Source organism: Equus caballus, chromosome 10, assembly GCF_041296265.1.
Source record: "Equus caballus isolate H_3958 breed thoroughbred chromosome 10, TB-T2T, whole genome shotgun sequence".
NCBI lineage: Eukaryota > Metazoa > Chordata > Mammalia > Perissodactyla > Equidae > Equus > Equus caballus.
This window is the reverse complement of record NC_091693.1, coordinates 85,336,958-85,351,347: the sequence shown is the minus strand read 5'-3', so window position 1 is coordinate 85,351,347 and position 14,390 is coordinate 85,336,958. Positions and strand designations below refer to the sequence as shown.

Genomic DNA, 14,390 nt, shown 5'->3' with positions numbered 1-14,390 from the left:
AGCAGAAGGGAGCCTGGAGTGTGGAGGCCACCAAGGAGGTCAGCGTGGCTGGAGCAGAGTGAGCACCGGGAGGAGGAGTGGGAGAGGAGGTCTGACAGGCAGGGGGACAGTCGGGGTCAGACCACGAAGGGCCTTGTGGGCTTTTACTCTGAGTGAAAGGAGGCCATTGAAGTTTTAGTGCCAAAGAGTGTCATAGCTGGAGTTGTTTTTTTAATTAACCATCTGGCTGGTAGATTGAGAATTGTTTATAGCGGATGAGAACAGAAGCAGGGAGTCGTGTAAAGAGGCGACACCAGGAAGACAGGCAAAAGATGATGACACCCCAAACCAGAGTGTTAATGCTGGAGGTAACAGAAAGTTCTCAGGCTGCACATATGTTGAATTAGAGCCACAAGCATTTACTGACAGACTGGATGAGGGATACAAGAGTGAGGAACCAATAACGACTACAAGATTTTTGGTCCCCAAACTGGAAGAATAGAATTACCACCAAGATTAAGACAGAAAAAAATCCTAATCATTCCTGCGTAGACAGGGAAATATCTACAAGTGCTTTGCTACCTGTTGTAAACCATATATAAGGAAGGAAAGGAGCCATTTATAGCCACGTCTGATCCTGGCCAAAAGTAGGTGCCAGCTTTTAAGCCTTGATTCATTGCTGTCAGCCAGACCTACAGGAAGAGAAAATTTAAGATAAATGGAAGTCAAGAGAGTAATCAGTAAGTTTGGGTAGACATGGTGCCACTTATTAGAAACTGGACAATATTAACAGTTGCAAAATATATTTAGTTATTAAAATTTATTTAAATTATTGAAAGTTTGTCTTTGTAGCAGTTAAAAACTATAATTATCCAGAGATCCACCTCAAAAATCAAAACTGTAGTAAGGTAGTAAGAAAGAAGATAATTTTTTCAAACTGGTAAAATTGTACAGTTTCTCTTTCCCTTCTAAAGAAGGAGGAAGAGTATTAACAGATAATCTTTCTGAGTAACTTCCAGATTAATATGTTTATAATACAACGTCCAAGTTTTATGAGAAGGTTGTTTAGGTGAACTAAATGTTTAAAATGAACTATAAATGTTTAAAAGATTTAAATTATAATTATAAATAGTGGTGACACGCTTTCCCACCCACAGCCCTTAGAAATTAGAAAGATAAAGTAAAACTCAAAGTGGAGAGAGAAGAGTGACCTGCTGTCACATTGGAAAATGGAAGATACTTTGGTGCCACATGTAGAAGGCTACATACTGGTTGTCCATGCCACCAAGCTGGATCAAATGTCCCCTTTGAAAAAATTGAAAAGCTCTTGTTGAGGTTTACGTCATACATATTATTGTCAATGATGCCATGTGATTCCGGATATAAGCCCTAAAAAGATCATTTCAAAACAAGATTTAAGATAAAATATTAATAAAACACCTATTTAAATTGAAACATAAGATCTATAACTCATATCTTGGAAGGATGTCATATATCTTTCAATATAAAACTCCTGGATCTAAACCCAAATATACATATATATATATATGGTTTATAGCAGCAAATGAACAATATTAGGCAGACGGTTTGTGTTGGTGGTGTTAATATACCTCTTGTGTGATTAAGAATTATTTGTGAATTAAAATTACCCATATTACAATAATGATTAGCCACTGGTTATGTTGGCAATAATAGCAAGAAATTTACTACATAGAAGCTCTTAAGTATCAAATATCCTGGCTAAATGGCTTCAAGTGTGTTCCAGCACTTTAAAAGGGAGGCTGCCAAGACTCCATCCATCCTCCCATCCACTCATCCCTCAATCCAATCATTCCTTCAAACCAATCACAAACATTCACTCAATCATTCCACACATTCTCTATGCCTATGATATCCCATACAGTTGTAACTACTTTTAGATGGATTTTAGGGTTATTATTTCAGAACATTACTACATATATGAATACGAATACATCTACTTTCATACAGTAAATGAATAGCACTCACATAATCCCTTATTTATATATACATACATGTGCATATGTATTATGTATGCATATTGTCATATGGACATATGTATACAGTCGATCCTTGTTATCGGCTGCAGTGATGTTCTATAAAGTTGCTGCCAACACTAAAAAGCGGACACGGAAGCATTGCTCCGAGGGAGAACACAGGGCTGGGCTTCTGCGAGCCTCTGGTCACATTTCCGTGTACTGATCAATACACAACCTTGTTTTACGAGTATTTCTGCTTAAGGGTCCCTTACTTAGTAGATATTGTCTGTTCACAATGACTCAGTCCTGAACAGAGCTTATCTAACGCATGCGTTTCCTCTGTACCCACAACACCCTCCTGCTCACAGGAACACTGGACAGCACTTCAGCACCATGCTAGAGGGCCATCTTAAAGAGCAAAACCACCAATAAAACGAACATGCAAGAAACATGGCACTAAACAGACAAAGCCTGTGAAAACAACATTTGTTTACAGTGTGATAGCTAAAGCAAGAAGGCAGAGTGTCACCTTGTTAGACCTCAGCTGGGAACATACGAGCTGGGCAACTCGAATTTTTTGCCGCTCTGTGAATGTCCACAAATGACTATGAATAGGTCATAGGTATTGATTTGGGGGTTACAAATGAATTTTAATGTCTTGGTAAATCTGCAAATATGGAATCTGCAAATACATATATAAATATACATGTTTGTATATATTAATATATACATGTTATATTAATATATACACACACATATATATGTACATATATATATAAAAACATACAATTACTTGAGTTAAAATTCAAATAAGTTATATTTACTGAGCCACAGTAATGAAAGACATTGCAAAGAGGTAAAGACACAATAAAGGCCTTGGCAGAGGCGTCTTTAAGATGTGTTCTAAATCTATGTGTTAAATAACTTAATTTTCCTTTGAGCTCATTTTGATCGTCTCACTTTAGTCTTTTTCTACATCAAGGAGAATTTACTTGCTTTATCTAAAGAGACATAAGCAGCATCAATTCATTGGTGAAACAGAATCCTTTATCAAGTTACATAGAACGAAAAGACTAAGAAAGGAAGAAATTCCCCACATCAAAGAGGCTGTCCTCATGCATAGCCTGCCCTTCCCAGCAGACTTTCAAATGAGTGGAGGCGAATCAAAACATCAGAGGAAAATGGTATTTGTCACATCCAAGAGGCCACCTGGCCTCACACACAGTGCATTAGCCTAACGCTGGGACACTCCCTTGTCATTAACTCCACACAGACCTGGAGCGGCCTCACACCTACACGCTCCTGCCCAGCCTGAAGTAAGCCTCAAAATGTCACCACGTGCACTTGTGAGTGTGAGCATGGGGCATGGCCGTGGCTGCCTGGGCACGTCTGGTGGGGTCAGTCACCTGCCTGTGGCCTCAGTCTTCCGCTGGGTCAAGCACTTACCGTGACAATGGTGTAGTGATTAGGGAAGGTTTTGGTTGGATAGACAGGTCTCAGGTATTTTGAATGAATTCCACATGTTTCTGCAACAAAGTAGAGTGGGAAATTAAGGGGTTACTTCCTCAGAAGTTTGTCAGATAACTAAAAATCTGAACGGGAAAGTTTCCCAGAGAAATAGAAATCTACCGAGTGGTTTGAAGATGGAAAGAGGTGGAAATTCTGGCACCTAGAACTCCTCCATTCCAAGGAATGTGAGTTTTTAGGAGCAGAGTGAGCTAAATCACAAGAACACACTGACATTTCCACTGCAGCAGTGAAATACGAGACATTTCCCACTCCAAAATCATGTTAACTCTAATTCTGAAAGAAGCTTCACCATTATAGATTAGATCCACATTTAAAAAAAAAAAAAAAGGAAAATGATTGTTGTTCAGAAAAGGACACACTGTGCAGCTTGACATAATGAATGTCTTCTCAAACAGGCTTGGAGCTGGTCTCCTTCCCAGCCTCTACTTCAGTGTTCCCAATATGATCCAGGAATTTCCTCCTTCAGAATCTTCTTGGCCCCATATCAAGTCTACTAAACAGGACTCTGCTGGGGTTGGGGGTGGAGGTGGGTGGAAGGTGGAAGAAAGGGAGCTCAAAAAAACTACATGTCTAACGAGCACCCCAAGTGGTTCTGATGTCCTTCAGTTTGTGGCCTGCTCTAGGGCTTGAATCATAGGTAAAATTAAAGACTAACATAAGCTTTTTTCTTTTCTTTTGTAGTCAATACTGCCAAAATTAAACCATGTCCTCAATCAGGAAAAGACACATTTAATATCGTTAAGAAGTTATATAAGATAATAAAAATGACATCCAACCCACTTATATAATTAAAGGAATTTAAGTAGGGAAAAAATCATACAAGAAACAGAGATATAAAGTCAGTTTCTGTTTTTATTTCCTTGAAACATGGCTTACGCAAATTCTTAAATGCCTAAAGGCACAGGGTATAAAATAAAATACTAAGCTCCCAGTGTTGTGAAAACATCACACCTCCCTAGTAAGGATGTCCTACACAGGACACACCTGCTGCCTATCCACGGACTCAGGCTGCCATTTCGGATCAACCATTTCGGATCAACCATCTGAACCAGAGCCATTGTAGAACAGCTCCCCGAAAGCAAGGTCTTCTACCACTGCTTCCTTCAGGCTTTAGTAATCTAAATTATGACTGAATGGAATAATTCTGGGAGGACACAATAAACCAATAAGGGTAGCTGCTTCTGCAGAAAAAACTAGAAAGATCAGGAAACAGAGAGTTGTTTTGTTTGTTGATTTTTTTACTATATACCCATTAATGTTGTTTTAAAATGTTTACCATTTACATATTTTACTCCTTAAAAAATCGTGTTTTTAGAAAAGAAAGCACCAACTAAAAAGATCTGAAAATATAAATCCAATAAACATATTTCTATAGTAACTATGAACTATAAGAAGATGCTGAAGACTAAATGGACGAGTAAGTGAAACAGCTGAAGAACGCACAGACGCAGCAAGCGCAGCACTAGGAGAGAGTTTATAGTGATCAACATCTACACTGAAAAAGAAGAAATTTCAAATAGATAACCTAACTTTACACCTCAAGCATCTAGAAAGACAACAAATGAAACCCAAAGTTAGCAGAAGAAAGGAAACAATGAGGATTATAGCAGAAATAAATGAAACAGAGACTAGAAAGACAATTTTAAAAATCAACAAAATTAAAGTTGGTGTTTTGAAAAGATAAACAAAATTGACAAAGCTTTAGCTAGACTAACTGAGAAAAAAAGAGAGAAGACTCAAATCAATAAAATCAGAAATGAAAGAGAAGACATTGCAACCAATACCACAGAAATAAAAAGCATTATGAGACTACTATGAACAGTTATAGCCAACAAACTGGATAACCTAGAAGAAATGGATAAATTCCTAGAAATGTACAACCTACCAAAACTGAATCATGGAGAAACAGAAAGTCTGAACAGACCTATAACTAGTAAGGAAGTTGAATCAGTAATCAAAAATCTTCCAACAAAGAAAAGCCCAGATCCAGACGGCTTCACTCGTGAATTCTACCAAACACTTAATGAAGAATTAATGCCAATCATTCTCAAACTGTACCAAAAAATTGAAGAGAAGGGAACACTTCCAAAATCATTTTACAAGATCAGCATTACCCTGATACCAAAGCCAGACAAAGACAGCACAAGCAAAGAAAACTACAGGCCAATAGCCCTGATGAACACAGATAAAAAAATCTTCAACAAAATACTAACAAACTGGATTCACCAGAACATTAAAACAATCCTACACCATGACCAAGTGGGATTTATCCCTGGAATGCAAGGATGGTTTGACATATGAAAATCAATTAATGTAATACACCACTTCAACAGAATGCAGGATAAAAACCACATGATCATCCCAATAGATGTAGGAAAAGTGTTTGATAAAAATTCAATACCTTTCATGATAAAAACTCTCAACAAACTATGATTCAGGGGAAATTACCTCAAAATAATAAAAGCCATATGTGGGAAGCCTGTGGCTAACAGCACACTCAGCAATGAAAAACTGAGAGCTTTTCCACCAAGATTCAGAAGAAGGCAAGGATAACCACTCTTACCACTTCCTTTTAATATAGTATAGGATGTCCTAGCCAGAACAATTAGCAAGAAAGAAAAAAGTCATCCAAATCGGAAACGAGGAAGCAAAATTGTCCCTGTTTGCAGATGATATGATATTATATATAGAAAAACCCTTAAGACTCTGCACACAAAACAACTGTTGGAACTAATAAATGAACTCAGTAAAGTTGCAGGATACAAAATCAGCATACAAAAATCAGTTGTGTTTCTATACACTAATAACAAACTGTGAAAAGGAAATTAGGAAAACAATCCCATTTACAATACCATCAAAAAGACTAAAATACTTAGGAATAAACTTACCTAAAAAAGTGAAAGATTTTATACTCTGAACACTATAAAACTGATGAAAGAAACTAAATAAGACACAAACAAATGGAAATCCATGACATCCATCTTCACGGACAGGAAGACTCAATATTGTTAAAATGTCCATACTACCCAAAGAGATCTACCGGGTCAAAGCAATATCTATCAAAATCCCCATAGCATTTTTTAAAACAACAGAAAAAACAACTCTAAAATTCTTATGGAACCACAAAAGTACCTGAGTAGCCAACTAATCTTGAAAAAGATTAACAAAGCTAGAGGCATAGCACTTCCTGATTTCAAAATATATTACAAAGCTGCAGTAATTAAAACAGAATGGTACTAGCATAAAGATAGACATATAGACCAATGGAACAGAATAGAGCACCCAGAAACAAATCCACATGTATATGGTCAACTGATCTTCAACAAGAATGCCAAGAATACACAACGAGGAAAGAAGAGTGTCTCCAACAAATGATGTGGGAAAACTGGACACCTACACGTGAAAGAATGACATTGGACCGTTATCATACACCATAAACAAAAACCAACTTGAAATGAATTAAAGACTCAAACATAAGACCTGAAACTGTAAAACTCTTAGAAGAAAACACAGGGGGAAGGCTTCATGACATTGGTCTTAGTAATGATTTCACAGACACCAAAAGCACAGGCAACAAAAGCAAAACTAGGCTAGTGGGACTGTATCAAACTAAAAAGCTTGTGCACAGCAAAGGAAACCATCAAGAGAGTGAAAAGGCAACATATGGAATGGGAGAAAATATTTGCAAACCATATATCTGATAAAGGATTATTTTCTAAAATGTCTAATGAACTCCTACAGCTCAATAGAAAAAAAAATTGATAACCCAATTAAAAAATGGGCTAAAGACTTGAATAGATGTTTTTTCCAAAGTAGACATACAAATGGCCAACAGGTATAAGAAAAATGATGAATGTCACTAAACATCAGGGAAATACAAATCAAAACCACCATGAGATATCACCTTGCACCTGTTAGGATGGCTACTATCAAAAAGGCAAAGGACAAGTGTTGGCGAGGATGGGAAGAAATTGCAACCCTTGAGCGCTGTTGGCGAGAATGCAAAATAGTGAGGCCACTGTGAAAAACAGTATGAAGTTTATGCAAACAACTAAAAATACAACTACCATATGATCCAGCAATCCCAATTCTGGGTATTTATCCAAAAGAATTGAGATCAGGAAATTGAAAAGATATTAACACTCCCATGTTCAGTGCAACACTATTCACAATAGCCAAGATGTGGAAACAACCTAAATGTGCATCAAGAGCTAAACGGACTTTTTAAAATGGTATGTGTGTGAATACATATATATATACACACATATGTACAACGGAGCTTTATTCAGCCTTAAAATAAATGGAAATTCTACAATATGCAAACAGACGGATGAACCCTGCAGACATTAAGTGAAATAAGCCCATCGCAGAAAGGGAAACACTGCATGATTCCACTTGCATGAGGCATCTGACAGAGTCAACTCACAAAAGCAAAGAATAGAATGGTGGTTTCCAGGGGCTTCAGGGAGGGGAAAATGCAGAGTTGCTAATCAATGGATATAAAATTTCAGTTACCCAGGGTGAATAAATTCTAGAGATGTGCTGTACAACACTGGGCCTGTACGTAACAATACTGTATTAGACACTTAAAAATCTGTTAAGAGGGTAGATCTCATGTTAAGTGTTTTTGCCACAGTAAAATTCCAAAAAAACTTGAAAAAGGCATATGTCAAACGGCATCTGCTGTGGAGAATGTGAGTTCTATTGTCCACGAATGTCAGCCTCGCTGCTCTAATCTTCACAGCTCTGCACGTGCTGCCTGCAGATCCACCTGTTACCACTAATCTTGTTCTATCCTCAGTTTCCCACTAACTGTCCAGGAAGCCTGACTTCCAGTTCCAGCAGAATCGCTTCCATCTCACCTGACAGTTTCCTGATCTTGGGCCTGGCCCTTCTTTGTCTGCCCGCACACACACTGACACAAGACAAAGACCTTAGCTCCCCACTAGAGTTGAGTCCCAGAGTGCCCTTAGTCACTGATAGGACTCACTCAGGCTCAGTTTCCACAATCTCTGTAGTCCAACCCAGGCAGTTTGATGGACACCAGAGATGGGGTCCCAGACTTCCTTAAAGGGATGTCTGCTGTCACATACCTCCCCTCAAGCCTACCATTCCTGGGAGCCCTAATCCCAGCTCTTCTACCATATCCACTCTTAATTGGGCCTCCTGGTAACTGAGAGCCCATCCTGTCCTGGTAGAGCTGGTTAGTGATGTCTTCACACGTGAAAGGATCAAGATATTGTTGGGGTGACAATAGGAAGTATTTTAAACTTTAGAAAGAGGAAAGCTTTCAATGCTCCCATATTTCATTGGTGTCATTTCCAACTCTCAAAGGGATGAGCGAACCAAATAATTCCACTTCAAATGGAGTTTAGTTCAGCCTGGCTAGTTAGCTTCCCTTTTGGACACAGGATGTGATGTCCAAATGGTCAAGGAAAATGCAGATAAGGAAACAGAAACTGAGAGGTGTCAGTTAACTTTCCAGGTGAAAGTAAATCAGCAGTAAGTGACAGGTCCTGAATTTGGAGCCAGTTCTGGCAGAGGCCCAGGATCTGCCTGAAGGAGTGAGGGAGAAGCTGAAGGGACAAAGCACCTTGTATTGTAGGGGAAGGAGTTTACCTTTCTACAATCACGCCATTTTAGAGCTGAAATTAGCAGTAGAAATCCTTAGATCTAATCCTCTCTCTTTTTTTTAAAGATTGGCCCTGAGCTAACATCTGTTGCCAATCTTCCACTTTTTTTTCTTCTTCTCCCCAAATCCCCCCAGTACCTAGCTGTATATTCTACTTGTAAGTCCTTCTAGTTCTGCTATGTGGGACGCTGCCTCTGTGTGGCTTGATGAGCGGTGCTAGGTCTGTGCCCAGGATCTGAACCGGTGAAACCCTGAGCCGCTGAAGCAGAGTGCACGAACTCAAACACTCCACCACGGGGCCAGCCCCTAATCCTCTCATTTTATAAGGGAAGAAACTGAAACCCAGAAAAGGTAATCAACTTCCTTGGGGGTCAAACAGCTATTTTTTAATAATTCGGAGAAAAATAAAAACAGGAAACCATTCAAATTGTTATAAATTTTGGGGACCTTGGAAGGAAAGCAGGGCTTATTAGAAGGGGGAAGAAAGAGGAATTGCAGGGCAGAAGAGATATGGACTCTGGGGCCAACCCTCTGACACTTCATAGCTCTATGTCCTTGGGGAGTCCATTTCTCTTTATTATTCACTTTATAAAATTGTATGAAGGTCAAGTGCCCTAATGCAGATGTAGAAGTTCATGATAAAGATGATAAAAGTAATTGTAGTAATCACTTAAAATCATGCAATGTATACCACATATATATTCTCACAGAATTCCTATCAGGTAGGAGGTGACCATTTCACAGACCAGGAGACTGAGGCACCAATAGGTAAGGTAAACTGGCCCGAGGTCTCACAGCTACTAAGTGGTGGAGCCAGGTTCCAGGCACTTTGATTCCAGAACCAGGTACAGATACTGGACTTCTACCTCCTGGAGCATTGGTATGTGCTGGCTCTGTCCAGTCTACTCAGGATCCTTCAGGACCTTGTCCTGGCTGCTCACATTCACCCTGTGAAGACCCAGCACCCAGGTCTGACGAATGCCACTTTTGAGACAGTACATGCGAACAGATTTCCATAGAGTAGAAGTTATATTCAAATATGGAACAATCAAAATAAACAAAAAGATGAACATGCTACAAAAAAAGGAAGGAGCAGCCAACAGGCACGAAAATAGACACCAGGTAGTAAAGTCATCAGGATCCTGAGAGGCCCTGTGCTAAGACAGACCACTGACGTCAGAGATCAGCGAGGAAAGTGCACCACCCAGAGATTGACTAATGAGGCGTCATTCTCATCGCCTGCCTCCAGCTGGAGAAGACTTACTCAGCTTATTAACATTAGGTATGAGAGGACTCCACGTCTGTAAATACTCAGCTCTAAATCCATCCATGGAAAACAGAATAACCGGTGGCAGGTCAAATCTGAAAATGGAAACAAAAATTAGTCCTTTATTTTGATGAAAAATAAATACACTCTTTTCTATACTACTTACAATTCTCCAAATTAGAAAATGCTTAGAAAGTACACTAAGAAAATAGTTCTAGGTCAACTGTTCCTTTCTCTTTTTAAAAATTATTTCCCTTAACAATCTGTACTTCCTTTATGATGGTAACCCTTAATAGAAGTGTTCAATTACAAAAGAAAAAGTGTTATGTAAATTATCTGTCTTTCAACTTTGAGATCTATCAACATTTGAGTGCCAGAGTTTAAATAACTTTGGCTAACTTTCTTTATTTCTGCTTACTCCTTGGCATTGGCTGTCTGTGAGAGCCAGGCATGTCATATATGAAATTTCTCTAGCCCCGAGAGTTTACGATGAAAGGCAGTGTGCTGTGGAGAAAAAGGAAGGGCTTCGCCCTCAGCAAGACTTGGGTTCACTTCTCGGCTTGATTCTTTACTAACGATTTAATCCTAAACAGTTCCTCAACCTCTCAAAATTCAATCCCAACCCACTTAGCAGATATTTTGGAATCATCACAACACAGCACATTGTTATCATTGCCTCACCTCAGATATATTTAGCCTTTCACAGTGATAAGTATACACAGAGCTAATTAATTGTGGTTTTCCAACAGAGGTCAGTGGCATGCAAGCAGGGGATTAACAAAACATCACCAGAAATCACGTTCTATATTGCAGACCTTTCACGGTCCTGGCTTTGGCCACTGAGCCAAAAGCCATGACAACTGAATTCAATGCTCAAACTCAAATATCATAAAAGTTACAATTATTCTACCTTACTTTGGATGTAATTATGATATGGAATTTAGGAACTCTATAGCTTATGACGTGTTCTATTATTCTAAAGTTCTACATTTTTTTATTCTATTCTGATATCTATTCTAATATTCTAATAGCTAATAATTCTAATGACTCTTTAATTAATATTAACCTTAAAAGCATTACAGTCTCTTTTTGGATGAGTATTTAAGTTAAAATGATGGAAGGTAACTTTTGGGTTATAGCCAGAGACTCTTTTTTTTCACTCAACACTTTTTTTGTCTGTAAAATTTTATTTGTATTTCATATACATACACACATTCACACACACACTTTTCAGAGATGTATAGTTTCATAAATTTTTCCTAACTGAACTCCACTGTGTGGCCATCACCCAGATCAAGAAACAGAATATTACCAGCACCCTAGAACCCTCCCCTCATGGTTCCTTCTAATCTCCAACCTCTGCCAACCACACTTCCACCACTGGTGATCACCATCGTGACTTCTAAGGGCATAGATTAGTTGTGTCTATTTTTGCACTTATCTTTATATGCAAACTGAATCATATAGTATGTATTCTGCTGTGTCTGCTTCTTTTACTTAACATTATGTTTGAGATTCATCTGCATTGCTGCCTGTAGTCGTAGATTATTCATTGTCGTGGCTGTCTAGTATTCCAGTGAATGACTAAATCATAACTTATTCATTCTACTGTTGATGGGTATTTGGGTACTTTCCAGTTTCGGGCTATTATAAATGGCAACTGTGAACACACTAAGTTTGTTTTAAATTCCAAACACAGTGCATGCAAGTGAGAATGGAAAAGAAATTATTTTCAACTCAGTGCTCAAGCAGTTTTACATCTAAATTTTTGAAAAAGAACATACTTTTCCAAGAAGTTTGGTTAGAATAAATCTTTAAAAATTCTGACAAACACTCAATATTATTATAAAGAAAATTCTGAATGATGATACCAGCCAAAAATAAGAAGAATCATTTCAGTTTTTTTCAATATGCTTGAGTAAAGCTAGAAAAAGGTCAGTGCAGCCTTCCAATTCTACGTTGTGAAAGAACACATAAATGTGAGCATTTCAATGTATATAAACTATACCTCAAAAAATAAAAATGGAATATTGGGACTGTTTTAACTACAATATGTAGAATATTCTACAAGAAATTAAAGTGGCATACTGCAATTTTCATTGGAAAATACTTATTTGTTTCATAATGCCATTAGCATAATGCTGACTTAAAAATTTATATTCATAAATATGCCATCAAAATAAATTTGCAGCTGGAAAATAGGGTCAAACATCTATGGGATCAAGATATTGATTTAATTCTTACACAAAAATCTCTTGAACTTGGCATCATTATTATTGTTCTGATTTTATAGATGCATTTTAGAGAAGTGACTAATGCAAGTGCCACAGGCAAAACCAGGAGTCAAACTAAAGTCTCCTTTTAATTCTAAATTCTTGGCTCTTCCACCCAGAAGCTGCTGAAGAGGGGTGCTGGACCTGAGGACTGGGGTAAACCAACACAGCACGGTACAAAAACGGACAGGTTATCCACACACATCTTTTAAATGAAATTATGCTCTTAAAAAATGCCTCCACCAGTTCTTCCTACAGCCAGGTATGCCTTTCCCCTGCCTCGTCTTCACTGTCATCCTCTCACGGCTTGAGCCAGAAGACTGAGGTAGGTGAAGGGCAGAGGGGCAACTGGAGGACAGGGAGAATCCACCCTGCCTCTGCGGTGATGGTGGGCACGTTTCCAGGGGCGGGCAAAGTCCGGGCAGCAGCCGTCATAGACGTGTGGACTGACTCATGGAGGGGTGGGGTGACGGGTGTCACCTCACGTGGTCAGCACCCATGCCCACCTGACAGAGTGCCCCTCACCCATTCTTCAAGGTCCACCTTTCATTGTGAGGCCTTCCAGGGACAAACCTCTTCCCCTTCCCTCAGGAAGAACAAATTTGAGGTGCCAGGAGGTTAACAGAAAGAGTTCTGGCTGGAGTAATTTAGACCTAAATTCTAGTCCTGAGCATAGGACCTTGGGAATGTTAGTATAAAGACTTCAACCAATTTTTCTAGTCATTGTTGTAAGGCTTGGATGTAATAAATTAATATGAAAATGCTTTGTAAACAGGAAAGCAAACAAAAGTCTGTTATGAGTTTGAAGCCACAAGGAATCTGATCGTTTGTTAACCTCTTCATTTTACAACCTAAACAGAGTGGAGGAAACTCCCCCTTGCCCCTCAGCTACACTCCCGGGTGCCGTCTGTGAAAGGAGGATAAAAATCCCCATGGCGTTCTCACCCTTCTGGACACCGAGACTGCTGGGCTGTGCCACACTCCTCTTGTACCCATGGGTTTTCTCCTGAAAAGCAGCGGATCAAAAGCTTTAGACGGCTGCCCCACGGACAAGAAAAGAGAAGCAAAAGTTCAATGGACATGACCTTTCAAAACTGCTTAACTCCTGTCCCTCCAGTGGCTCAATTCTTCCAGAACGTGTTTAGCGCCATTTCACACGCTGGCAGGTCAGTGCCCCTAGTGACCCACACAGATCAGAAATCTACACTAACTGAACACCAGGAAGCCCATCTCACCCAGAAAAACAAAGGGGATGCCTCTAGCCAGAGAGGGACATTTTCTTCCTTCTTCTTTTAAGAATGGTTTTTTCCTCAGGGACAATGCTTTCCCAATTGCTAAAAAAAGTACTTAATAAAGATAGATATACAATTTAAAGAAAAGAGAAAAGAAGGCATTAAAAAAAGGAAATAGCCAATGAGAATAATTGATATCAAATGGGAAAAACTGAAAAAACAAATAGTTAAGATCTTAACTAAAAAATTCTTACTGCATGGGGGCCGCCGGGTGACGCAGCAGTTAAGTGCACACGTTCCACTTAGGTGGCCCAGGGTTCGCTAGTTCGGATCCCGGGTGTGTACCTAGTCACCACTTGTCAAGCCATGCTGTGGTAGGCGTCCCACATAAAACAGAGGAAGATGGGCACAGATGTTAGCTTAGGGCCAGTCTTCCTCAACGAAAAGAGGAGGATGGGCAGTAGATGTTAGCTCAGGGCT

General features: G+C 39.1%; 1 protein-coding gene across 11 annotated transcripts in view; it reads right to left on the bottom strand.

Annotated features, from left to right (window-relative positions):
- LOC100073089 (ectonucleotide pyrophosphatase/phosphodiesterase family member 3) overlaps positions 1-14,390 on the bottom strand; it is a 112,837-nt gene that overhangs the window by 42,213 nt on the left and 56,234 nt on the right. For 8 of the 11 annotated variants that reach the window (XR_011422216.1, XR_011422217.1, XR_002811027.2 and 5 more), the window contains exons 5-9: positions 13,624-13,684; positions 10,403-10,500; positions 3,423-3,502; positions 1,249-1,368; positions 562-671 (exon numbers count right to left, since the gene is read on the bottom strand). Coding sequence is in view for 5 of the 11 variants with exons in the window: in XM_023651094.2 (XP_023506862.2) it covers positions 562-671; positions 1,249-1,368; positions 3,423-3,502; positions 10,403-10,500; positions 13,624-13,684 (469 nt within the window). In the remaining 6 variants the exon portion in view is untranslated. The remainder of the gene's footprint in view (positions 1-561; positions 672-1,248; positions 1,369-3,422; positions 3,503-10,402; positions 10,501-13,623; positions 13,685-14,390) is intronic. The other 3 variants (XM_070223873.1, XM_070223875.1, XM_070223874.1) reach the window with 1 other exon arrangement.